This window comes from Pongo pygmaeus, chromosome 13 (assembly GCF_028885625.2).
Source record: "Pongo pygmaeus isolate AG05252 chromosome 13, NHGRI_mPonPyg2-v2.0_pri, whole genome shotgun sequence".
Lineage (NCBI taxonomy): Eukaryota > Metazoa > Chordata > Mammalia > Primates > Hominidae > Pongo > Pongo pygmaeus.
This window is the reverse complement of record NC_072386.2, coordinates 120409206-120434111: the sequence shown is the minus strand read 5'-3', so window position 1 is coordinate 120434111 and position 24906 is coordinate 120409206. Positions and strand designations below refer to the sequence as shown.

The 24906-nt window shown below is 52.6% G+C and overlaps 1 protein-coding gene across 1 annotated transcript in view; it reads left to right on the top strand.

The window, feature by feature from the left end:
• PTGES (prostaglandin E synthase) overlaps nucleotides 1-10949 on the top strand; it is a 39611-nt gene extending 28662 nt beyond the window's left edge. Inside the window, exons 3-4 of the mRNA XM_054501203.2 lie at nucleotides 502-584; nucleotides 9416-10949. Coding sequence (XP_054357178.1) covers nucleotides 502-584; nucleotides 9416-9665 — 333 coding nt within the window. The 3' untranslated portion in view covers nucleotides 9666-10949. The remainder of the gene's footprint in view (nucleotides 1-501; nucleotides 585-9415) is intronic.
• Nucleotides 10950-24906: the final 13957 nt, after the last annotated feature.

The window sequence follows — 24906 nt, the reverse complement described above, 5'->3', positions numbered from 1 at the left end:
CCTGGCTTGTTTTAGAGATGGGGTCTTGCTGTGTTGCCCAGGCTGGTTTTGAACTGCTGGGCTCAAGCGATCCCCCTGCCTTGGCCTCCCAAAGTGCTGGGATTACTGGTGTGAGCCACCTCATCCAGCCCTAAGCCTCAGCTTTCATGTCACTGCCTCAGAGAAGCCTTCTCAGACCCTCAGACTGCGTCAGGTCCCACGTAAATATTCTCAAGGCCAGCCGTGTCTTCTCCTTAACAGGTGAGACACCTTGGCCTTCCCTGGTTCATAGGCAACTCCCCCATCAGACTGTGAGCTTCATAAAAGCAGAGACAGGGGGCCTTTTCATGGTGAGCTACCAGCCCCTCGCACAGGGTAGGAATTGTGGATGATGGTTCGATGGGCGTGTGTGTAACTGCACCTCTGTCCTGCCACTGTGAACTCTGGTCATGGACAAAACATAGCCCCAGGCGACTGGGCCGTTTGTCTCACGAGGAGTGACTCTCAACTGGTATATTTCAGGCCTTTGCCAACCCCGAGGATGCCCTGAGACACGGAGGCCCCCAGTATTGCCGGAGTGACCCCGACGTGGAACGCTGCCTCAGGCAAGTACTTCGGGCCCCTGGCCTGGCCACACCTGGCCACGGCCTGCCCTATCAGACCTTCTTCTGCACACAGGGGACTTGGAGGACTCACAGGGGCTGAGGTTTTCTGTGTTCCTGATCTTCTCTGACTGTTTTACTGTATTCAATGATTTAATTTCAAATGAACTTTGGAAAAGTAAGACATGGTCATGACTCACAAAGTGAGAAAGGTGGTGTCTTCCGTGAACATTCAGTCTCCCTCCTACCTCTGACCTCCAAGCACTATGCAGTTCTACTGGCCAGGGGCAAACACTCCTGCCAATGGCCGTGCATCTTCCCACAGAGATTTTCTGCATTTACAAACACGTGTGCCATGCTTTTCCCGTTCTGCCCCATAGAATCACCCTTTATCTGCTGGTCTGTACTATGCTTTTTTTTTTTTTTTTTTAATATGACAACAGAGGTTGTTCCATATCGGCTCACAGAGGAGTTGCATTCACTGTATTGGTGCTCCAGTATTTATGTTGCCACTCTGTTGAATGTACGGCCCATAACTTCCCTAACCGATTCCCCTGCAATGGGCATTTGGGCTCCTTCTGTGTTATGAACAGAAGGCCTCAACACCTCTTTTTTTTTTTTTGAGACAGAGTCTCGCTCTGTGGCCCAGGCTGGAGTGCAGTGGCGCCACCTTGGCTCACTGCAACCTCCACCACCCGAGTTCAAGCGATTCTCCTGCCTCAGCCTCCCTAGTAGCTGGAGCTACAGGCGTGCACCACTATGCCTGGCTAATTTTTGTGTTTTTAGTAGAGATGGGGTTTCACTATGTTGGCCAGGCTGGTCTGGAACTCCTGACCTCAGATGATCTGTCCGCCTCAGCCTCCCAAACTGCTGGGATTACAGGCGTGAGCCACCACACCCGGCCTCAACACTTTTTTCATTTGCCTTTATGGGTATGTGTGAGCAAAACCGCAGGATGCAACAAAATCATTTCCCACTACTTGTATGGGAGCCATTTTTCCATCCCTCTGACAACTCAACTGACAACTCATTGTATTGGCATATTTGGGTGGATCCCTACCAAGGTGATAGGTGAAAATTTATATCACATTTTCATTTTGCTTGGCACTTCTTTATTCTTAGTGAAGTTGAACATCTTTTCATATGCTTAACATCCCCCTGGTCAATTAAAATGAATTTCCTCATTATAAAAATCAGAACTCATTACAGACGATTTGGGTAATACTGAAAAAGCACAGAGACAGAAAGGAAAACCACTCACAGTTCTAATCACAGTTCACACTTGCATCTCTCTCCTCTTTGTCTTCTATAGCTAAATATTTTCCATAAAATTAGGCATGCATTAGGTACACCCAATTTGGAGTTCTGATTTTCTTTTATTAACATTATTTTGCAGACACTTTCCATGTTGGTAAATGTTACTAAAAAAATTACTCTTGACCAGATGTGGTAGCTCATGCCTATAATCCCAACATTTTCAACGGCCGGCAGATCACTTGAGGTCAGGAGTTCTAGGCCAGCCTGGCCAGCATGGCGAAACCCTGTCTCCACTAAAAATACAAAAATTAGCTGGGCATGGTGGCACGGGCCTGTAGTCCCAGCTACTCGGGAGGCTGAGGAGGGAGAATAGCATGAACCCAGGAGGCGGAGGTTGCAGTAAGCCGAGATTGTGCCGCTGCACTCCAGCTTGGGGGATAGAGCGAGACTCCATCTCAAAAAAAAAGATTCTTAAAAAACTGGCTTCGTAAAATCCCTTCAGAGACTAAATGCTAATTTCACATAATCACAGTCAATATCAAAATTTTTTTGGCAGTGTCTGCCATCTTTTACCAGTTAGCTGGAGAGTGAGGCGGTGGCACTCCAGGGGTTGGGGTCATCAGAAGAGCTTGAAGGGGAAGTAGGGAGGACGGAGAGCTGGACAGGCTGAGGCCGGAGACAAACTGTCGCACGGGTCTCAACACATTCCCCTGCACCACAGGCGGAAATGGGTGGGACACTGTCATTTAAATAATACAAATTTCTTTCACTTGAAAGAAAGTCTGTGGGTTTTTTTTTCTTATGTTTTTCTTGGCCATTGACAGTAATATGTCCACTTGTGGTTTTAAAAAAATTACAGACCTGTGTCGTGTAGGAAGTGAAGTTCCTTGCTATTTCACCCTTTCAAATCCTTCATATGAGGCCCGTCTCTCCATTAATGAGCACTTACTACATCCAAGACACTGTGCTAAGCACTGGCTGTACTTTCATGAACAAAAGCCTTCTCCATACATGACTTCCATTGGTGACTCCTGTCCCTGGCTGTCGTGGCCCTCCTGGACAGTGGAGAAGGATGGGATGAGCTGTCCAGGCAGCAGGAGGCCAGAATGGTGGGTCACCCGGGGCCAGCTCACAGCAGCCACCAAGAGGATGCGTTTTGGCTCCTCCCAGGCTGCAGAGGTTTTATGTAGCAAAGCTTTCATGTGGCACAGGAGTGGCCAAGTGGCCTTACATATACTTGGTTTATTTTTACTGGCTGAAACCACGCCCCATGGAGAGACAATAGACCTGGGTGGTGCTGAGACATTTCCACCCAACCACTCTTTTTCTTCTTTCTTTCTTTCTTTTTCTTTTTTTTTTTTTTTTTGAAACAGAGTTTCGCTCTTGTCTCCCAGGCTGAAATGCAATGGCACGATCTCGGCTCACTGCAACCTCCGCCTCCCGGGTTTGAGCAATTCGCCTGCCTCAGCCTCTTGAGTAGCTGGGATTACAGGCACCTGTGACCACGCCAGCTAATTTTTGTATTTTTTTTTTTTTTTTAAGTAGAGACAGGGTTTCACCGTGTTGGCCAGGCTGGTCTCGAACTCCTGACCTCAGGTGATCCACCTGCCTCAGCCTTCCAAAGTGCTGGGATTACAGGTGTGAGCCATTGCGCCCAGCCCAAAATAACCCATCATCTATAGTACTGGGGTTTAAATGGTTGAAATTCATTTCAGCACTTTCTGAGTGCCTCTTATCTAATAATACTTTATAGCCATTTGGTGAGGACTTACTGGAGGCCAACTGTACACTGGGCCCATGTCAGACCTGGGGAGTGCCTGGGTCCCCTGGGCCCCTCCTCTGCTACCTGATTTCACAAACCTCATGGAAACTTGAGCGTGCAGAACTAAGAGAATTCTATATCCTGCCATCTGCTACCGGAGAACTGGCTGGAACCCGAAGAGGGAGACCACCTGGAAGCAAAAGTTGGTTAAATATTAGACCAGGGTTTATGGTATGATTCAAGTCACCCTTCTGTCAAATAGGAAAGCACTTCAGTCTTGGTTCTTGGAGCATAAATCTGCCTTGCAGGTTAGCACATGCTGGAGTCCAAATGTAAGCCTAGTTCTGGGAGAAGCCAGGGACCAGCCACCTTTTCAGGATACCTATCCGGAGTTCCTGGCAATGTATATTTGGGCCAGAATCTGAGGTTGGGTGTGTGGAACTGTACAGAGGGGTTACCTGTGTGGTCCCAAAGAAGGGAGGCAAACGTGCGACCTAAGCTTGGAGCATTTCTGTTTGGAGCGTATAGACTTAAACTGAGTGAACTGGTTTGTCAGGAAATTGGGTCCCAAAATGTCAGCCCTAGAAGTCCCTTAGATGTCATCCAGCATGTACATTTTGTACACAGTGAACACAGTCCCAGAGAGTGAGAGAGACTTGCCTGAGGCCGTGGAGCTAATAAGCACCACAGCAGAACTGGAGGTTTCCAGCCTAACACTCCCTTCCAGCTGCACCGTGAAGTGCTCAAAAAAAAAAAAATTTTTTTTTTTTGAGATGGACTCTTGTTGTCCAGGCTGGAGTGCAGTGGTGTGGTTTCGGCTCACTGCAACCTCTGCCTCCCGGGTTCAAGTGATTCTTCTGCCTCAGCCTCCTGAGTAGCTGGGATTACAGGTGCCTGCCACCACACCTGGCTAATTTTTGTATTTTTAGTAGACACAGGATTTCACCATGTTGGCTAGGCTGGTCTTGAACTCCTGAACTCAAGTGACCCACCTGCCTCGGCCTCCCCAAAGTGTTGGGATTACAGGCGTGAGCCACCTTGCCCGGTCTTTTTTTTTTTTTTGGTGACAGGGTCTTGCTCTGTCGCCCAGGCTGGACTGCAGCGGAATCCCGGCTCACTGACGCCTTGACCTCCTTGGCTCAAATGATCTTCTCACCTCAGCCTCCTGAGTAGCTGGGACCACAGACACATGCCACCATGCCTGGCTAATTTTTAAATTTTTATTGTTGTAGAGACGGGATCTTGCTATGTTGCTCAGGCTGATTCCAAACTCCAGGGCTCAAGTGATCCTCCCACTTCAGCCTGAGATCACAGGTGTGTGCCACCACACCCAGCCCCATAACGTGCTTTTGATTCATTTGGCCTGAGCATCTGAGGGCAGTCAGAAAGTCTGGCAAAGCCAAGAGGGTGAAGTGAGCTTTAGCGACGGTGTCCAGGACAGGGCTGGTGATGGCAATGGAGGAGATGGCGGCTTGCTTAAAATCTCCCTACTCAGCCGAGCACAGTGGCTTACATCTGTAATCCCTGCACTTTGGGAGGCTGCGGCGGGTATATCACCTGAGCTTAGGAGTTTGAGACCAGCCTGGCCAACATGGCAAAACCCCGTCTCTACTAAAAATACAAAAATTAGCCAGGCGTGGTGGGGCTCGCCTGTAGTCTCAGCTACTCAGGAGGCTGAAGCATGAGAATCACTTGAATCCAGGAGGTGGAGGTTGCAGTGAGCCGAGATCACGCCACTGCACTCCAGCCTGGGGCACAGAGTGAGACTCTGTCTCAAAAAAAAAAAAAAAAAAAAAGATCTCCCTACTCAGTGTCCAGGAGTGTTGTAAGCACTTTCCAGGAATTCACTCACTTGGCACTCTGAGGAGGAGCCTGGCACTCTCGGCTCTGCTCCCGAGGCTGTCCCCCTACGGGAAGGCGATTTCACTGTCTTGTATACCTGCCTTTGAAACGAAGCAGGCACTGCATTGTATCAACCCTGACACAAAGTCAAGGAAATTGCCACTGTGGATGCCAGCAGGGCTGGGGGAGAGAAGAGGAGACCCTGTGGAGCAGCCAGCGGTTGTCTCTGTCCTGGCCATCTGGGGATCACTGTCCTCACCGCTGTCACCTATGCAGGAAAATTCAGCTGGTGTGGAAAAGTCTGTGGAGGGTGAGGGCAGGCCTGATGCTGCAGGAGGCGATACAAGTCCAGTCTAGCAGGAATTTGCTTTGGGTGGCTTTTACCTTAAAAAAATGGTTATTATTTGAATGATGCATTTCACCCAAGCATGTCTGTGGTACGTGCCTGCCTCCATGTCTCTCGCTTTGGAGCCTGGAGGTGGGAAGAGGGAGGTGAGCTTTCTTCCATCATTCATTGGTGTCTCCATTGCTCCCGGTCTCTGGCCACTGCAGCCTCGGAGGGGCCCCTCTGCGGTTTGAGACAGACCAGGCGAGGGAGGGAGGGCTGGGCCAGCCCCAGGGGCTGACAGTCAGAGCTCCTGACCACCTCTCCTCCTACGCTGGTGACCGCTGAATTGCTGCCCAATGGCTGGAAACAGAAGGTGGGGCTCAGTCCCTGCTTTTTCTGCAAGGCCTGCTCCTCCCCAGCCTGCAGACGTGCCAGGCAGAGCAGGATCCACATCTGCCATGAACTTCCCGTCTTGCTCCTCCTTCCCGCCCTGTGTTCCCCAACTTCTTTCCTTCACCCACTCTTCAGGGATTGGCTATGTTTGTGAACTATCTGTACCATGATTCTCTTAACAGCTTTCCAAACATTGACTTACTCTATTTTTTTTTTTTTCTTGAGATGGAGTCTCGCTCTGTTGCCCAGGCTGGAGTGCAGTGGCACGATCTCAGCTCACTGCAACCTCTGCCTCCCGGGTTCAAGAGATTCCCCTGCCTCAGCCTCCCGAGTAGCTGGGACTACAGGCGCCTGCCACCACGCCTGACTGATTTTTGTATTTTTAGTAGAGATGGGGTTTCACCATATTAGCCAGGATGGTCTCGATCTCCTGACCTCGTGATCTGCCCGCCTCAGCCTCCCAAAGGACTTACTCTTAAAATATCAACACATACTTTAAGGAATAGCTGAGTGAATGGGTTGCATATGCTGGTTGTGCTTTTCCTGAAATTTTCAAATAAACATTACAAAACTCCTCATCCAGGTGGCACTCCCCTGTGAATCACTTGTGACAGGCAGACCTCATCTTGGGACATAATCAAAAATGGGTTTCCCAACGGTGTCCCTCTAATCAGCCTGTAGGGGGATGTGGGTACCCACAGCTCCATTGCCAGAGGACAGAGTGATTTTTGTTTTGTTTTGTGTTTTGGTTTTTTTTTTTTTTTTTGAGACAGAGTCTCACTCACTCTGTCGCCCAGGCTGGAGTGCAGTGGCACAATCTTGGCTCACTGCAACCTCCACCTCCCAGGTTCAAGTGATTCCCTGCCTCAGCCTCCCAAGTAGCTGGGATTACAAGCACACACCACCATGTCCAACTAATTTTTTTTTTTTTTTGTACTTTTACTAGAGATGGGATTTTGCCATGTTGGCCAGGTAGGTCTCAAACTCCTGTCCTCAAGTGATCCACCCGCCTCAGCCTCCCAAAGTGCTGGGATTACAGGCATGAGCCACTGCACCTGGCCAAGGATGGAGTGATTTTGGAGGAACATCTATTGCCTTTCCTCATCAGTCCTGGTAACGGACTTACTTGACAGGGAGATGGCCCCAGTCTTTGGTTTCTCCCTCTCTTTTATTTTATTTATTTATTTTTTTGAGAGGGAGTTTCCCTCTTTTTGCCCAGGCTGGAGTACAATGGCACGATCTCAGCTCACTGCAACCTCCGCCTGCCCGGTTCAAGTGATTCTCCTGCCTCAGCCTCCCGAGTAGCTGGGATTACAGGCATGCACCACCACGGCTGGCTAATTTTGTATTTTTCGTAGAGACAGGGTTTCACCATGTTGGCCAGGCTGGTCTCAAACTCCTGACCTTAGGTGATTCGCCCGCCTTAGCCTCCCAAAGTGCTGGGATTACAGGCGTTGAGTCTGTACTCTCCCTCTTATGTCTTCCCTGAGGGCAGTACCCCAGGATCTATCCAGAGCCAGCCTCTGACACAGGCAGGCCACAGTGTTCCCCACCGCTGGGTGAGACCTGCCCTGCCACAGACTTGCTTTCCTTGTGTCTGGGTCGCGAGGTCAGGATCTGCGGGAAAAGGAGAAGAGGGGTTCATATCAGTCTCGAGATATGGGGACCCAGACGCCAGGTGCTGTGTCCTGAGTTTGGCCTGAGAAAGATCTAGGCCCTGCTGGGTTTACAGGAGTTTTGTACACTCAGATTGAATTCCTCTCCTGCTCTTATTCTGCCTCACTCTCTCGTGCACCACACTGTAGCCATGGGGTCACTTTTCTGCACATTGAACACACTGTGCTTATTCTGACCTCAGGACCTTTGCACACACTGCTCTTCCTTCCTGGAATGCTTTTCCCCTCCGGGGCCAGCTTCTCATCATTCAGGCTTCTGCACGGATGTCTCTTTCCCTGCCCACCCGCACCCCAGGCACGCTGCAGAGCTTCCTACAGTGTGAGGTGGCCAAGCACTCCAGGCCCCCTCTTTCCTTTTGGTCAGGCCCACACACCATCGCCCTGGCCCAAGGATCGTCTTGCCAGTGGGAGGGAAGAGGAGGACCTTGCAGTGGGTCCCCACTCAGTGCTGCTAGTCTGGGCCTGGCCCGAGGAGACGGTGTTATCGGTGGAATGTATGTCAGCAGGAAGGCCTGGAGAACATGCTTCTGTTCCTGCACCTCACACGCGTGGCCTGTCCTTGGGGGAGGTCATGCCCTGGGCACTGAATTCCTGTTTATTTGAGCTTCCAATGTGGCAATCTATGGGTTTAGTTGCTCATTCAGTCTCTAATTTATGGGACTCAACCTCCCCACCCTTCATAAAGGAAGCCGGCCATTAGTAGGAGTCTGGAAAATGTGAACCAGCAGAAGTAGGTGAGTTTTCTGAGTTTTCTTTCTTGGTCATTTATTTATGGTGGGGTTATACAGAGCCCCTCCGCCCCCGCCACACATATGCACATGCTTGATTCCTTTCAACAAAAAAAGAGGCAGGAAAGGATGTGTAAAATGAACAGCTTCACTGGGGGCTGGCCATCGGTGAGTGGAAGCCAGTGGGGCTGGCTCCAGTGAGTGGAAGCGGATCTTGTTATGTTTGTCCCTGAAAGGATAGGTGGTACTTAGATTTAGGGGAAGAAGGAGACAGAGCCCGGCATTCATTTCAAAGGCCTGCTCTTGGGCTCTAGCCCCTTCTACTCGGGAGGCGCCCAGGAAGCTGCATTCAGAAGGAGGATGACCTCAGGCCTGACTCAGAGAAGCCCTGCCCTGGAGGTAAAGAGGTCAAACTCGAGTCAGAACTCGGTTCCAATCCCAACTCCTCCACTCGTTGGCTCTGTAAAGCACTCAGCACCTCTGAGTCCCACTTTTCCTGCCTGGTGTCCAAGGGCTAGAGAGGAAGGAGGGGGAGAGTATGGCAGGAGTGGGGTCCTGGCAAGCCCTAGAGGTATGGTAAGAGCATCCTGGACCAGTAGCCCTCTGTGACTCCCAGCCCATGACGTGGCCTCGCTGCCTCAGCTGCTTGCAAGCATAAGCTTGGAGCTGCCTTCTTCTGGACTCTGGGGTATCCATCTCCTTGACCTGGCCATGAATGGATTTGAGTGTGTGATATGCCTGAAATGACCCCCGGTGGGTCAAAGCACCCCAGCTTCCATGACACTCTCAAAAGGGCCTATGGCCCCAAAGCTAACACCTGGCTGACCGCACCCCTCTTGTCTCCCCAGGGCCCACCGGAACGACATGGAGACCATCTACCCTTTCCTTTTCCTGGGCTTCATCTACTCCTTTCTGGGTCCTAACCCTTTTGTGGCCTGGATGCACTTTCTGGTCTTCCTCCTGGGCCGTGTGGTACACACCGTGGCCTACCTGGGGAAGCTGCGGGCACCCATCCGCTCCGTGACCTACACCCTGGCCCAGCTCCCCTGCGCCTCCATGGCTCTGCAGATCCTCTGGGAAGCGGCCCGCCACCTGTGACCAGCAGCTGACACCCCCTTGGCCACCAGACCATGGGCCAAGAGCCGCCGTGGCTGTACCTGGGGACTTGATGTTCCTTCCAGATCGTGGTGGTCCCTGAGTCCTGGTTTCCTGGCAGCCTGCTGCATGTGTGGGTCTCTGGGCCCAGTGGGCCTGTGTGTGTGCCTGTGCCTGTGTATGTGTATGTGTGTGTGTATATGTTTCTTAGCGCCTTGGATTCCTGCATGAAGTGGCTGATGGGAACCATTTCAAGACAGATTGTGAAGACTGATAGAAAATCCTTCAGCTAAAGTAATAGAGCATCAAAAACATCACTCCCTCTCCCTCCCTAACAGTGAAAAGAGAGAAGGGAGACTCTATTTAAGATTCCCAAACCTAATGATCATCTGAATCCCCGGCTAAGAATGCAGACTTTTCAGACTCACCCCAGAAATTCTGGCCCAGCCAATCTAGAGGCAAGCCTGGCCATCTGTATTTTTTTTTTTTTTCCAAGACAGAGTCTTGCTCTGTTGCCCAAGCTGGAGTGAAGTGGTACGATCTGGCTCACTGCAGCCTCCACCTCCCCGGTTCAAGCGATTCTCCCGCCTCAGCCTCCTGAGTAGCTGGGATTACAAGCGCGTATCACCATACCCGGCTAATTTTTGTATTTTTAGTAGAGACAGGGTTTCACCATGTTGCCCAGGAGGGTCTCGAACTCCTGGCCTCAAGTGATCCACCCGCCTCGGCCTCCCAAAGTGCTGGGATGACAGGCATGAATCACTGCGCTCAGCCGCCATCTGGAGTTTTAAAAGGCTCCCATGTGAGTCCCTGTGATGGCCAGGCCAGGGGACCCCTGCCAGTTCTCTGTGGAAGCAAGGCTGGGGTCTTGGGTTCCTGTATGGTGGAAGCTGGGTGAGCTAAGGACAGGGCTGGCTCCTCTGCCCCCACTGACGCTTCCCTTGCTGTTGGCTTTGGATGTCTTTGCTGCAGTCTTCTCTCCGGCTCAGGTGTGGGTGGGAGGGGCCCACAGGAAGCTCAGCCTTCTCCTCCCAAGGTTTGAGTCCCTCTAAAGGGCTGTGGGTGGAGGACCGGGAGCTTTGGGTGACCAGCCACTCAAAGGAACTTTCTGGTCCCTTCAGTATCTTCAAGGTTTGGAAACTGCAAATGTCCCCTCGACGGGGAATCCCTTTGTGTGTGTGTGTGTGCGCGCGCACGTGTGTGTGTGTGTGTGTGTGTGTGTGGTTTCTCCTAGACCCGTGACCTGAGATGTGTGATTTTTAGTCATTAAACGGAAGTGTCTGACCAGCTCGGCCCAGCACCTCGTCTTGGGTTGCGCGTTCCTGGTGTTCCCTGCTGCCCAAGCTGGCCTGATGCTCCAGCGCGCTGGGCGTTCTTGCCGGTGACTGTCTAGAGCCAGTTTGGCGGGACAGGATCTCTGGCGCAGACACCAACGCGCCCTGGCTGGGTGCTAATCACACAGCAAGCAGCAGCCTCCTGCCTCCCGTTGAGGGGGGTAACGTGGCATCTGGCGATGGGAGCCAGGAGCACCCAAATCCTGCCCCGGCCAGGTCACCCCTCCCTGCGGGGCTGCCCCACCCGCGGGCTGCCATTATCAGCACAGTCAGCGAGGACACCGAGATTCCAGGAGGCCAGCGCCCGGAAGTGCAGGGCCAGGTCTGAAAGTCGGGGCTGCCAAAGTCCCTGGGCGGAGCCCCTGTGCTGCACGGCCTCACTTTCCCTGAACGCCCCCCCCAGCACCCCGAGGCCGGAGCCCCTCTGACGGATGGGACCTGCCGCGCCGGGGGTGCTCCGGGCAGCGCAGGGACCCCAGGCCCCGCCAGAAAGCGCCGTGAGGCCCCGGGTCCCGTTCGGAGCTGAGAGGGGAAACACTGCCCCCTGGTGGTAAGGGGACGCCTCTGTTTTGGGCCGCGGCGGCTAGCCGGAGAGAAACGGGAAGGGCGCGATCCAGTGTTGAGCACCTACTGTTTGCTAAACGTTGGGCTGGGCATACTAGTTGGATTTTTTCCAACTTATGTCTGTAATTCAAGCACTTTGGGAGGCCGAGGTGGGACGATCTGAGCCCAGGGGTTTGAGACTAGCCTGGGCAACAGAGCCAGATCCCCTTTCTACCAAAAAAAAAAAAAAAAAAAAAGAATTAGCCGGGTGTAATGGTGCCTGCCTGTGGTCCCAGCTACTCGGGAGGCTGAAGCGGGAGGATCGCTTGAGCTTGGGAGGTTGAGGCTGCAGTGAGCCGAGATCCCACCACTGCACTCCAGTCCGGGCAACAGAGGGAAACTGTCTCAAAAAAAAAAAAAAATCCCCAAAACAATCCAAGGTGGGAGGGATTTCTGCTTTTTAGATGAGGAAGGTGAGGCTTTTTAGATGAGAGAGGCGAGGTTCACAGGAAGGAGACTTGTGGTGGGGGGTCTCCTCACAGGGGAGAGGTGATTTGCCTGCTGTCTCTGGGCTGGGACGCTGTAAGGCCAGAGGGAAGACAGATCCCAGGGCAGGGGCCATCCAGGAGGTGAACCCAGCGTGCATTTTTGTTGTTGTTGTTGTTGTTTTAGATGGAGTCTCACTCTGTCACCCAGGCTGGAGTGCAGTGGCGCCATCTCGGCTCACTGAAACCTCTGCTTCCCAGGTTCAAACGATTCTCCTGCCTCTGCCTCCCAAGTAGCTGGGATTATAGGCATGCGCCACCACATCCAGCTAATTTTTGTATTTTTAGTAAAGACAGGGTTTCACCATGTTGGCCAGGCTGATCTCGAACTCCTGACCTCAAGTGATCTGCCTGCCTCAGCCTCCCAAAGTGCTGGGATTACAGGCGTGAGCCACCGTGCCTGGCCACAACAGCGTGCATTTTTATATTTATATTTTCCTTCCTGGGGAAAGAGGGGCTCTGTGGGCAAAATAACCTGCTGGGAACCCACCGGCCCCAGGTGAGGAGGGGCATCGGATGCCCATGGCAATACGGTGAACCTGGGGCGTGGGTGAAGGAGGCAGCCCCTGCCACACTGGAGCCGCAAAGACCACGAGACTATGAGGTCCCCTGCCCGGCACCGCCCCTGTTCTGTCGGCTTGCGAGCGCCTCCTCAGGGTGGGGTGGTGCCCAACGCGGGGGTGGCAACCTCATCCTGCCCCCTGCCCCATGCAGCTCCAGCCTGGGGTGGGCGGGCTCCGCAGGACGGCGGCGCCGTGACAACCCCAAGCACTCAGCGCCCTGATGGAGGCAGATGGGGCCTTTTAACCCCTGCTGGGGAGCGGCTGCCTGGGGAGGGGGCAACTCACCTGTGGTTGGGGGTGAAAGACCGGTTTTAAGGGAACTGTCCAAGCCAAGAAAGCAAGGAGCAAAGAGAAGAGCTCAGCAGCTCTCCCCAGACCCCTCCACCTTGAGCTTGGGAAGTGGAGGGCGGTGGGGAGAGTTGGGGAGGGGAAGTGTGAGGGTTGATGGTGTGGAGGGGAGATGTATGGAGGGGTGTGGAGGTAGGGGGAGGGAGTGGTGGTGGGGGAGGGATGGGGTATGAAAGGGAGGCATGGGGGGTGTGGAGAAGGGGTGGATATGGAAGGGAGGGGTAGGGGTGGGGTGGGTGTTGGGGGTGGATGTGGGGGAGGGGCAGGTATGGAAGGGAGGGGCAGGGGTGGGGGTGGGTGTGGGGGAAGATTGGGACATGGAAGGGAGGGGTGGGGTGGGGTGGGTGTTGGGGGTATGTGGGGGGGAGGATTGGGGTATGGAAGGAAGACAGGGTGGGGTGGGGTGGGTGTGGGTGTTGTGGGAGTGGTGCATATGGGAGGGAGGCTTGGGTTGGGCTGGTTTGGGGGTGGGTATGGAAGGGAGGTGGGGGTGGGAGACAGATGGGCATAGAAAGGAGATGTAGGTGTGGGAGGGGCTAAAGGGATCAGCAGTGTGGGGTCACTGGAGTCTCTGGCCCTTATCAGGGAGTCTGGGGCTGTGGGTCACGCCGGGATGGGCTTGGCATGGCTGGCTTTGTTTCCTAAGGGGACCTCTGGCTCTGCCGTGGGAGGGCAGGGGGTGTGGACAGCTGGGCAGTGGACACAGTGGGCAGTGGCGTGGCTCTTGTTTCCCCAGTGGCTTGGACAGTCCCCTGGCTGCTCACCCAGGAGCTGGAGGACCCAGGTGTGGGGGAGAGAAGGGAGGGGCACTACCCAGGATGGTGTCTGGGCTGCTATGAGGAGCCCATTGAATTTTTTAAGGGCGAGAAGGAGGCCCTGGAGGCCTGTGCTGCTCCCACCCAAGATCAGACCCAACCCTCGGGGATGGGGAGGGCCAGGAAGAGGTCTCCTGGCTCCACAGCCAGGGCCCCAGGGAGCCAGTGCCCATCTCCAGGGCAGCAGTGGAGCACAATGGGCCAGCGAGGCAGGGAGGGCATCTCATGGTTTTCTTTTTTCTTTTCTTTTTTTTGTTTTGAGACAACAGTCTTGCTCTAGCCCAGGCTAGAGTGCAGTGGCACGATCTTGGCTCACTGCAACCTCTGCCTCCCGGGTTCAAGCGATTCTCCTGCCTCAGCCTGCCGAGTAGCTGGGATTACAGGTGCCCGCCACCACAGCAGGTTAATTTTTCTATTTTTGGTAGAGATGGGTTTCACCTCTTGGCCAGGCTGGTCTCGAGCTCCTGAACGCAGATGATCCACCCACCTCGGCCTCCCAAAGTGCTGGGATTACAGGCGTGAGCCACCGCGCCTGGCCACATCTTTTTCTTTTTTTAACAGATGGGGGCGGGGGGAGTCTCGCTCTATCACCCGAGTTGGAAAGCAGTGGCGTGATTGCAGCTCACTGCAGCCTTGAATTCCTGGGCTCAAGCAATCCGCCCGCCTCAGCCTCCTTGAGTAGCTGGGACCACAGATGTGTGCACCATGCCTGGCTAAAGTACCTCATGGTTGATCGCATCTTCTGAACTGACCAGAGGCAGAGTGGGAATTGGTACCGAGTGCAAGCTGACCTCAGGCACCAGCGGGGTTCTTCCTGACCTCATCCCCACGCCTGCGGCCCCCAAAGCCTGCAGCCCAGCTTCCTCCCAACTCCCCCCAGATTTAGCTCAACCCCTGGGGGCTGTCTCCTCCTTCCGGACCCTGGAGTTGGGGGCGCTGAGAAGGGTGGGCCTTGGCTGTCTATGGTCTAGGGGGCAGAGGGCACTGAACAGAAGCCTGGGGGGCCCAGAGCCTCGATTCAGGGAGGCAGGCAAGGACTTTTTCCTCTTGGGACAGTGAATGGGGCCAAGGTCCAGGCCTGCGAAGCTGAAGCTGCCCTCGGTGGGGCCCACTGTCTGGGGCATCTTCTCCCGAGCTCTGAGTAAGCAGGGGTTGCCAGAGCTGAGTTGGAATTCACGTAGACCCAAGGCCCAGGGAACAGGATAGCAATCTGGGGGCCTCTTTTCATGATATGTCAGTGAGATCTCATGTTACAGAAGCCTTCATTCCCACCCCACACACCTTCTTAGGAGGAAGCCCATGGCAGGTGATGGCAGCTGTGCCCTGCCCACCTAGGCTCCCCCATCTCCCGTGACAGCTGCACCGAGGACCTCCTGGGGCTCCCTAGTCAAACAGGTTAATGAGTCTAATGGCTCAAGGCTTCTGAGAACCTCCCTGGTGCATGAGGACCTTGAGGGTGAGGATAAGGGCAGGCAACGATGACAGTGGACAGAGGGGCCTGCTGTTCACCGCCTTGGATGCTGGTCTGCGAGGCAGGGACTGAACCTGGGGACCCCCTGGGGAGGCAGAGTCCACAGGATTGAGGGGATTCCTGGGCCTCTGTGTGTGTATCCTGGGAGGATGCTGCGGTTGGGAACAGGTTTCCAGGCAGGCCAGGCTGGAAGGTTGCACTGTTTCTAATTCAAGGCAGTCCAAAGAGGGGATTATCTGTTGGGGCTGGTAAGAATCCAGGCAGGCTTCTCAGGAGAGGCATCGCTTGAATTAAAACTTGTTTACGTTTTTAGGCTGAGCGCAGTGGCTTACTCCTGTAAATCAACCCCAGCACTTTGGGAGGCCCAGCCAGGCTGATCATTTGAGACCAGGAGTTCAAGTCCAGCCTGGCCAACATGGCAAAACTCCATCTCTATTAAAAATACAAAGATTAGGTCGCGTGCAGTGGCTCACACCTGTAATCCCAGCACTTTAAGAGGCCGAGGCGGGCGGATCACGAGGTCTGGCGATCGAGACCATCCTGGCAAACACGGTGAAACCTCATCTCTACTAAAAATAACAAAAATTAGCTGGGCGTAGTGGGCGGGTGCCTGTAATCCCAGCTACTCGGGAGGCTGAGGCAGGGGAATCGCTTGAACCTTGGAGTCGGAGGTTGCAATGAGCCAAGATTGCACCACTGCACTCCAGCCTGGTGACAGATTGAGACTACGTCTCAAAAAAACAACAACAAAAAAACCACAAACAACAACAACAACAAAAAAAACGATTCGCCAGGTATGGTGGTGGGCGCCTATAATCCCAGCTACTCAGGAGGCTGAGGCAGGAGAATCGCTTGAACCTGGGAGGCAGAGGTTGAAGTGAGCCGAGATCGCACCACTGCACTCCAGCGTGGTGACAGAGCAAGACTCTGTCTGGAAAACAAAAGAAAGACTTTTTTAAGTTTCTGAACTTGTTAATTATATGTACTTGCAAGTAATGGTCGATGTCACAGGTTTAGAAACTACAGGAAAGCTCACGGAGGAAAATGAACCCCTCCAGGAATCACCATGCGGAGGCTGACCCAGGCCAGGCTCTGGACGCTCTGGGACTCCTGTTCAAGCGCCTTACGGTAAGGCCCTGGGTCACTGCAGTACCTCCTGACTGGATCCCTGAGTCTACCCTGGGCCCTTACAGTTACTCCCCACCCAGAGTCAGAGGCCACCATCATCCCTGTGTGCAAAGCCCTCAGGTGGCTTTGATCCTGCTTGGAGGGAGGCCAAGTTCTCAAGAGGCCAGCAAGGCACCTCGAGGTCATCGGTGTGCAGATCCCCTTTACCTTCTGTGTCTTTATCTCATTGCCTGTGTCCCCCTAGGATGTGCACTCGAGGGGCACCGGGATTTAGGTCTGTGCTGTTTTCTGCCGTGCCTGTGTCGCCGGCTCCTGGGGCAGATCTGTTAAGTGAAGAAACGGATGTGAACGATGAGTGTGTACATGCACATGTGTGTGGATATAATCAGAGGGCCACAGGGAGGTTCGGGTTGTTTTTTCCCCCACTGGACCAAATTGAAGACTGGAGGGTTGTTTATATTCAGGATGGAATTCCACAGCAAAAGATATTTACAGAGAGTTTCTCAGCACTGGGGAGACACCAGTGTGTCACAGTGGTGAGTGCTGTCTGTGCTCGGGGCTCACAGCCTTGAAGAGATAACTGGGACTTGCTTTTTTTGTCATCGCTTGAGAATTTCCTTTGATCATACATCTGCATGTACTCCTAGGGGTCTCGGTGGTCAGTAGCATGAACTGTGACAGTGCCCTGGCACGGTACGCCATCATCCTGGAGACCCTCATCATTTATTTAATCAGCCCTCGTCGTTGGATAATTGATTCATCAGGGTGCACGAGCACACGCCATGCTTTCAGTGGGCGTCTTTGCACATCAATCTCTGTGCACAGCGGATGCAGGACAGGCAAGCCCCAAAGCAGGGCTTAGCCCGTGATGGTTCTTGGCTTTACCCAGGAAATAATCCAAGGGCAAGCCATGGTAGAGCAGAAGAAAACAGCTTTATTGAAGCAACGGTGTCACAGCTCCGTGACTGCTCCTGCAGAACAGGGCTACCCGTACGGGTAGAGAGGGGCAGCTCAGGGCAGTTTTGTGGACATATTTATACCTACTTTTAATTATATTTTAATTAATGTAGATTAAGGGGCAGTTTATGCAGAAATTTCTAGGGAAGGGGTAGTCACTTTTGGGTTGTTGGGTCATTGCCATGGAAATGAGGGGGTAACTCCCAGGTGTTGCCATGGCGATAGTAAACTGACATGGCACACTGGTGACCTGTGTTATGGAAAGCTGCTTCTGCTCCCGTCCCTGTTTTGGCTAGTCCGGTGTCTGAGCCCCACCTCCAGAGTTGAGTCCCACCTCCTACCTCACAGCCATTTCATTAAAGTATGTTTCTTTCTCTCCCTTCCTTCCTTCCTTTTCTTTCCTTCCTCCCTTCCCTCCCTCCCTCCCCGTCTCTCTTTTCTTTTCTCTTTTCTTTTCTTTCTTTCCTTCTTTCCCTCCCTCCCTTCCTTTCTTTTCTTTTCTTTCCTTTCTTCTTTCTTTCCAAGACAGGGTCTTGCTGTGTCATCCAGGCTATAGTGCAGTGGCACAATCATAGCTCACTGCAGCCTTGACCTCCTGGGCTCAAGTGATCCTTCCACCTCAGCCTCCCAAATAGCTGGGACCACAGGCATGCACCACCACACTTGGCCAATTTTTTTACTTTTTTGTAGAGACAAGGTCTCGCTATGTTGCCCAGGCTGGTCTCAAACTCCTGGACACAAGTGATCCTACTGCCTCAGCCTCCCAAAGTGCTGGGATTACAGGCGTGAGCCACTGTGCCCCTCCTAAAATACGTTTCTAGAAGTAAAACTGCTGGGTCAAAAAGGCATGTCTGTTTGTAAGACGTGTAGTACATGTTGTCCTTCAAAAAGATGGTTCCAATTTGGACAGGATTTTTTAGAGTGTTGTCAATTTTTAGTACCCAAGTAGAGAAATTTACAAGCATATATATAAAGAATAGGGACCACCCAGAATCCCACCTCCCTGAAAAAATCACTGGTCACATTATGGTTTATGACTTTCCAGATTCTTTTACTATGCATGTTAAACATATATAATGTAATATGGATATATGTGGATATATATATCTAAAAGAGAGAGTGAGCCTGGGAGGTAGGCAGTGTTTCTCCACCTCTAAGCCCCTTTTGATGATGCTATTGTGATGGTCCCTGGAGATGCAGGTTTGAGGCCACCCAGGTGACGGTGGCTGCCCCCTCAGTATCTACACCAGCCAAGAAGACTTGGAGTAGCTTCACTTTTAGAAGTTTGAATTATGAAACTAGGGCTTTTTTTCCATTTTCCAAATATAAAATTATAACACGGAGTTGTATATATTTTTTATTATATTTGCTGACTGTCCAGAATTGAACTTGGCCAGGCACAGTGGCTCACGCCTGTAATCCCAGCACTTTGGGAGGCCCAGGTGGGTGGATCACGTGAGACTGGAGTTCGAAGCCAGACTAGGCAACAGGGTGAAACCCCGTCTCAAAAAATAAATACAAAAATTAGCTGGGTGTGGTGGCGCATGCCTGTAGTCCCAGGTACTTGGGAGGCTGAGGCAGGAGGTGGAGGTTGCTGTAAGCCCAGATCACGCCACTGCACTTCAGCCTGGGTGACAGAGTGAGGCCATGTCTCAAAATAATAATAATAAATAAAAATAAATTTAAAAGGTGACACTACGTTGTAACCTCATTGGAGTGGATTTTTGCTGGCAAAGGGGTTGGATGGGAAGCTGTTGCTACAGGGGGACGGGGAGGAGGGATACAGTGGAAAGAGGGGACCGAATTGTTAGGATTGGCTGAAGAATCTGGCCAGGTGCAGCAGCTCACGCCTGTAATCCCAGCACTTTGGGAGGCTGAGGCGGGCAGATCACCTGAGGTCAGAAGTTTGTGACCAGCCTGGCCAACATGGTGAAACCTTGTCCCTACTAAAAATACAAAATGAATCGGGCGTGGTGGCAGGTACCTGTAGTCCCAGCTACTCAGGAGGCTGAGGCAGGAGAATCGCTTGAACTCAGGAGGTGGCGATTGCAGTGAGCCGAGATTGTGCCATTGCACTCCAGCCTGGGCGACAAGAGCGAAACTCTGTCTCAAAAAAAAAAAAAAAAAAAAAAAATCTGGGTAGGGACGAGGCGGGGTTAAGGTTGGATGGTGGCACTGTAGACACCTGGCCTGGGTGATTGATCTTTGCTGCAAGGGCCCTGGGGAGCCAAGGGAGGCTTCAGGCAGGGAAGAGACATGATCGAGGCTGTGTTTTAGACAATTGGCCTGTTGTCTGTGCAGAATGTCCAGGAAGGAGATAAATAAGACAAAAGGCTGTTACTGTGGACTGGCAGGTAATTAGAGCAGGGGCCTACCATCCAGTCTGCTCTGTGGCAGGTCTGGGGGTTCCCTGGGTGTCCCGTGGGCCAAGGGAGGCCAAGCTCAAGGTGAACTTTCTTTTTTTTTTTTTTGTGGGGGGGAGACAGAGTCTTGTTCTGTCGCCCAGGCAAGAAGGCAGTGGGGCAATCTCGGCTCACTATAACCTCTGCCCCCCGGGTTCAAGCAATTCTCCTGTCTCAGCCTCTGGAGAAGCTGGGATTACAGGTGCGCACCACCACGCCTGGCCAATTTTTGTATTTTTAGTAGAGATGGGGTTTCACCTTATTGGCCAGGCTGGTCTCCAACTCCTGACCTTCAGGTGATCCTCCCGTCTCGGCCTTCCAAAGTGCTAGGATTACAGGTGTGAGCTACCGCACCTGGCCAAGGTAAACTTTCAAGCTTCATTCCCACCTGTGTTAGTTTTCTACTGCTGTGTAACAAGTTGCCAGTTTAAAACTATACACACTGACAATCATACAGTTTCTGTAGGTCAGGAGTCTGGGCAAGGCTCAGCTGGGTGCTGTGCTCAGGACCTCCCAGGGCTGCAATCGAGGCGTCATCCAGGCTGAGTCTCACTTGAAGCTCAGTGTCTTCTTCCAAGCTTGTTTGAATTGTAGGCAGAATTTGGCTTCTTGCGGTTCTGAAACTGAAGCCCTCAGCTCCTAGTGGCCTCCTCCTCCGCAGGCACTTCACAGCATAGCTGTTTGCGTCTTCCAGCTCAGCAGGATAAGTGGCTGTCTGCTTGGAATCTCTTCTTTCAGGGACAACCTGGATCTTTCAAAAGGCTCACCTGATTAGGTCAGGCCCACCAGGGAGAATCTTCCTTTTTCTTACATCAAAGTCAACTGATTGGAGACCTTAATTACATCTGAAAAATCCTTTCACCTTTGCCGTACTCTATTTGTCAGAAACAAGCCACAGTTTCCACTCAAGGAGAAGGGATTACACAAAGGTGGGGCTACCTGGGGTGGGAATCACAGGGACATCTTTTTTTTTTTGAGATGGAGTCTTGCTCTGCAGTGCAGGCTGGAGTTCAGTGGTGTGATCTTGGCTCACTGCAACCTCCACCTCCCGGGTTCAAGCGATTCTCCTGCCTCAGCCTATCGAGTAACTGGGATTACAGGTGTGTGCCACCAGGCCTGGCTAATTTTTTGTATTTTTAGTAGAGACGCCATGTTGGCCAGGCTGATCTCAGACTCCTGACCTCAGGTGATCTGCCTGCCTCGGCCTCCCAAAGTGCTGAGATTACAGGTGTGAGGCACCTCGCCCGGCTGGCAGGGCTATGTTAGAATTGTATCTACCACACCGTCTCTCTTTTGAGTCCCCCTTCTGATTTCAAGATGCTCATTCCTGACTGCCTTATATCCCAAGCTCAATCCATTCCCACTTTTTCTAAGGTGTAAATTAAGAATTAAGAAGTTCTTGGAGAGCCATTACGCAGTGGCTCACACCTGTAATCCCAGCAGTTTGAGAGGCCAGAGCGGGAGAATCACTTGAGTCCAAGAGTTTGAGGTTATAGTGAGCAAGGATCTCACCACTGCACTCCAGCCTGGGAGACAGATGTTCTCAGACACACTGCTTCCAGTACCTCCACTGACCAGCAGGTATCCAGAGGACACGTCTAGCTCTGTGTGAGACACCAGGGGTACACAAAACACAGGGAAGAAAGCACTTTTTTTTTTTTTTGAGACGAAGTCTCACTCTGTCGCCCAGGCTGGAGTACAGTGGCATGATCTCAGCTCACTGCAACCTCCGCCTCCCGGATTCAAGCAATTCTCCTGCCTCAGGCTCCCGAGTAGCTGGGACTACAGGTGTGTGCCACCACGCCCGGCTAATTTTCGTATTTTTAGTAGAGATGGGGGTTTCACCATGCTGGCCAGGCTGGTCTCAAAATCCTGACCTCGTGATCCGCCCGCCTCGGCCTCCCAAAGTGTTGGGAATTACAGGTGTGAGCCACCAGTCCCAGCCAAAAGCACATTTTTTTTTTTAACCTTTAAAGACCTTATTATGTACTCGAGGCTGTTACATTGGCCTGCTTTCTTTTTAAAGATTGTTTTGTTTTTCTATAAAGTTATTTTAAAAATATGGAGACTCGTGGATTGTGAGTCACCATAAAATTTAAGCTAATTGGCCTGGTGGAGCGGCTCACCCCTATAATCCCAGCACTTTGGGAGGCCCAGGCAGGTGGATTGCCTGAGGTCAGGAGTTTCAGACCAGCCTGGCCAACATGGTGAAACCCTGTCTCTACTAAAAATACAAAAAGTTAGCTGGGTATAGTGGCGCAGGCCTGTAGTCCCAGCTACTCGAGAGCCTGTGGCAGGGGAACAAATTGAGCCAAGGAGGCGGAGGTTGCAGTGAGCCGAGATTGTGCCACACTCCAGCCTGGGTGACAGAGCGAAACTCAGTCTCAAAAAAAAAGCTATTCACATTTTGGCTTGTGTCTTTCCAGATTTTTTACATTGCACGTATAAAATATGTGATAAACACTGATGTGCGCATTGCTTCCCCCGCCCCCTGATTTTGAGATTTTGATTATTTTTCAAAGTAGAGCTTAGAGATGGGTTTGCTGGGTGAAAGCATGTGAATATCTTCACAGCTGTTGGTTCCTGTTTCCTAACGCTTCTGCTGATCTTTATGCTGTAACTCCTGCTGGTGGTTTGGGATTTGCTTGTTTCTTTGTCTTTCCAGAGAGGCTGGGTCAGGAGCCTGTTGCCAGCCCTGGAGATCTCCCAGGAGAGCAGAGAGGATGGGGTGTGTTCGGCCACATCGCGGGAACCCAGCCCAGGGCCCTGCAGCGGCCCCACGCCGCCCTCCAGGGGCGAGAAGCAGAGGTGCAGGAGCCAGAGGTATCAAATTGATTTGGGTCCCCAAATGGGGCTCCTGAGGTGGATGGGCATCAAAGGAATGGTGGGAAGAGCCTCTGGACCGGGTATGCTGGGTCTCTGGACAGAGAAAGTGCCATTTCACCCCAGGAAGGGGAGTACATATATTTTCTCAAACTCCATCCCTCACCCTGTGCTCCTCCACCATAAACACTGAGGTACCCATTTATGGGTGGGAACTTTGTGCCAACAACCCTATGCAGTGGGTTCTGTAATTATCCCCATTTTACAGACAAGGAAACCAAGTCCCAGAGAAGTGCCTTGTCCAGGGTCATAGGACCAGAAACTCTAGTCTTTATTTCTCTGGTTTGGGTTTTTGCAAGAGCTGACTGTCTTTCCTTCAATGTCTCTCTCTCCTTCCCCCTCCCTTTCTCTCTCAAGTTCTTTTATTTCATATAAAAAAATAAAAGCAGAGACACGCAATGCCCTCTCCCAAACTCAAGCTCACTTGGCCAAATGGGCAAAGGCAGCAAGTTCTCCAGCCCGGGGCAGGGCCTTGGGTACCTTGTCCTCATGGAAAAATGATATCCTGGGACGGGTGCCCAGGAAGCTGCCCACACAGCCCTGCAATTAGGGCTACAATAGCGACAGCAGTGTTTGAATATTTTCTTTTATAGAGAGGGCTGCCTCGACCCCTCCCTCAGCTTCCCGGAGCAGCATGTGTAAACGATTAAGCTGGTTTGTTTTCTCTAGAGCGCTCCGAGGAAGTGACATTAACATCCTCATGGTCCAACGGCAGGGCCAGCACCTCCGTGGGAAGGTCCCCGGCTTTTTCTGAAGCTGGCCTTCCTGGGACCGGCCTCCCAGGCCCCCACCTGGTGTGACCTCATCACTGCACAGGCAGCCTCAGCCTGGCGATTCTTCAGGGTGCCCTCCCTTTGGGTTGAAAAGAAGAAAGGCCTGAGATGCCTGCACCAGGCCTGGAGCACTGGCCAGGGGCCTGGGTTGGGGGGAGCTGCCCGCTCACGAGCTCCCAGGTTAGTGCTTCTTGGGGGACAACAGCCTGCTCCTCCTGGCTGCCCATGAGTGCTCTGCTCTGGGCCCCCATGCTTTGGACCAACTGCAGGCACAGATCCCCCAGATGGGGAAAGGGAGCAAGCTTTGTGCCTAGGAGGACGCTCAAGCCAGGTTGGACCCCAGCTCTTGTCTGGGTGGGAGGACAGGCCTGCATCTTCCAGAGGCTTCCACCAGGCAGGTCCCATGGCCAGGGTCTCTTCTTCCTGGGCACTCCTGTGTGTCTAAGCCCAAACCGGCTTTTTTTTTTTTTTTGGCAGAATCTCACTCTATCAGGCTGGAGTGCAGTGGCCTGATCTCAGCTCACTGCAACCTCCGCCTCCCAGGTTCAAGTGATTCTCCTGCCTCAGCCTCTCAAGTAGCTGGGATTACAGGTGTGCCCCACAATGCCCGGCTAATTTTTGTATTTTTAGTAGAGACGGGGTTTCACCATGTTGGCTAGGCTGGTCTCGAACTCCTGATCTCAAGTGATCTGCCCGCCTTGGCCTCCCAAAGTGCTGGGATTACAGGCGTGAGCCAACGTGCCCAGTCTGCAAACTGGCTTTTAAGGCTCCCAGTCTCCCCAGCCCATCACCAACTCACCAATTCCTGTTTTTTTTTTTTTTTTTTCTGCATCCGAAACATCTCCCAGCTCCACCAACTCTGTCCCCATCTGGCCCAGGCCACAGCCCCTCCCACCTGGACACCCGCCCTGGCCTCCGCAAGGGGCTCTCTCCTTCACTCTTAGCCCACAGTCCCTCTTCCTCATGGAGGCTCAGGGCACGTCCCTCCACCAAGCAAATCCCCTCCATGGCTCCCCACAGACAGGATGACATCCAAACATCTAGTCCCGGCCACACAAGCCTCATTTGAGCCCGTTCCTGTTCCTCTCCACCTTCACCCGGCACCAGGAGATCCAGCCCGGGAACAGCTCCCACTGGCCCAAAGAGAAGCTTCTGGCCTGCCCCAGGGCTGCACTCACGCAGTCCCCTCAGCCAGAAACACCGTTGCCCCTCCCCCTCTTTGTCTAGTGAACTCTTCATCCTCCCAGGCACACCTCCTCCAGGAATCCTGCCCAGATGCCTTCAACAAGGTTTGGGGCCCCCTCTCTATGCTCCCTGGGCCCCTGCAGCACCCCCTCATAGCCTTAGTGGTGCTATAATTATTCCTTTGTCTTTGCCTCCTCGTAGCATGGTGCAGCCTCTGCGGCCAGGAACCTTGTGTTTCATAATATTTTTTCAGTGCAAGAATGGCAAATGGAAGTCCAGAAAGCACTTACCTGAGGC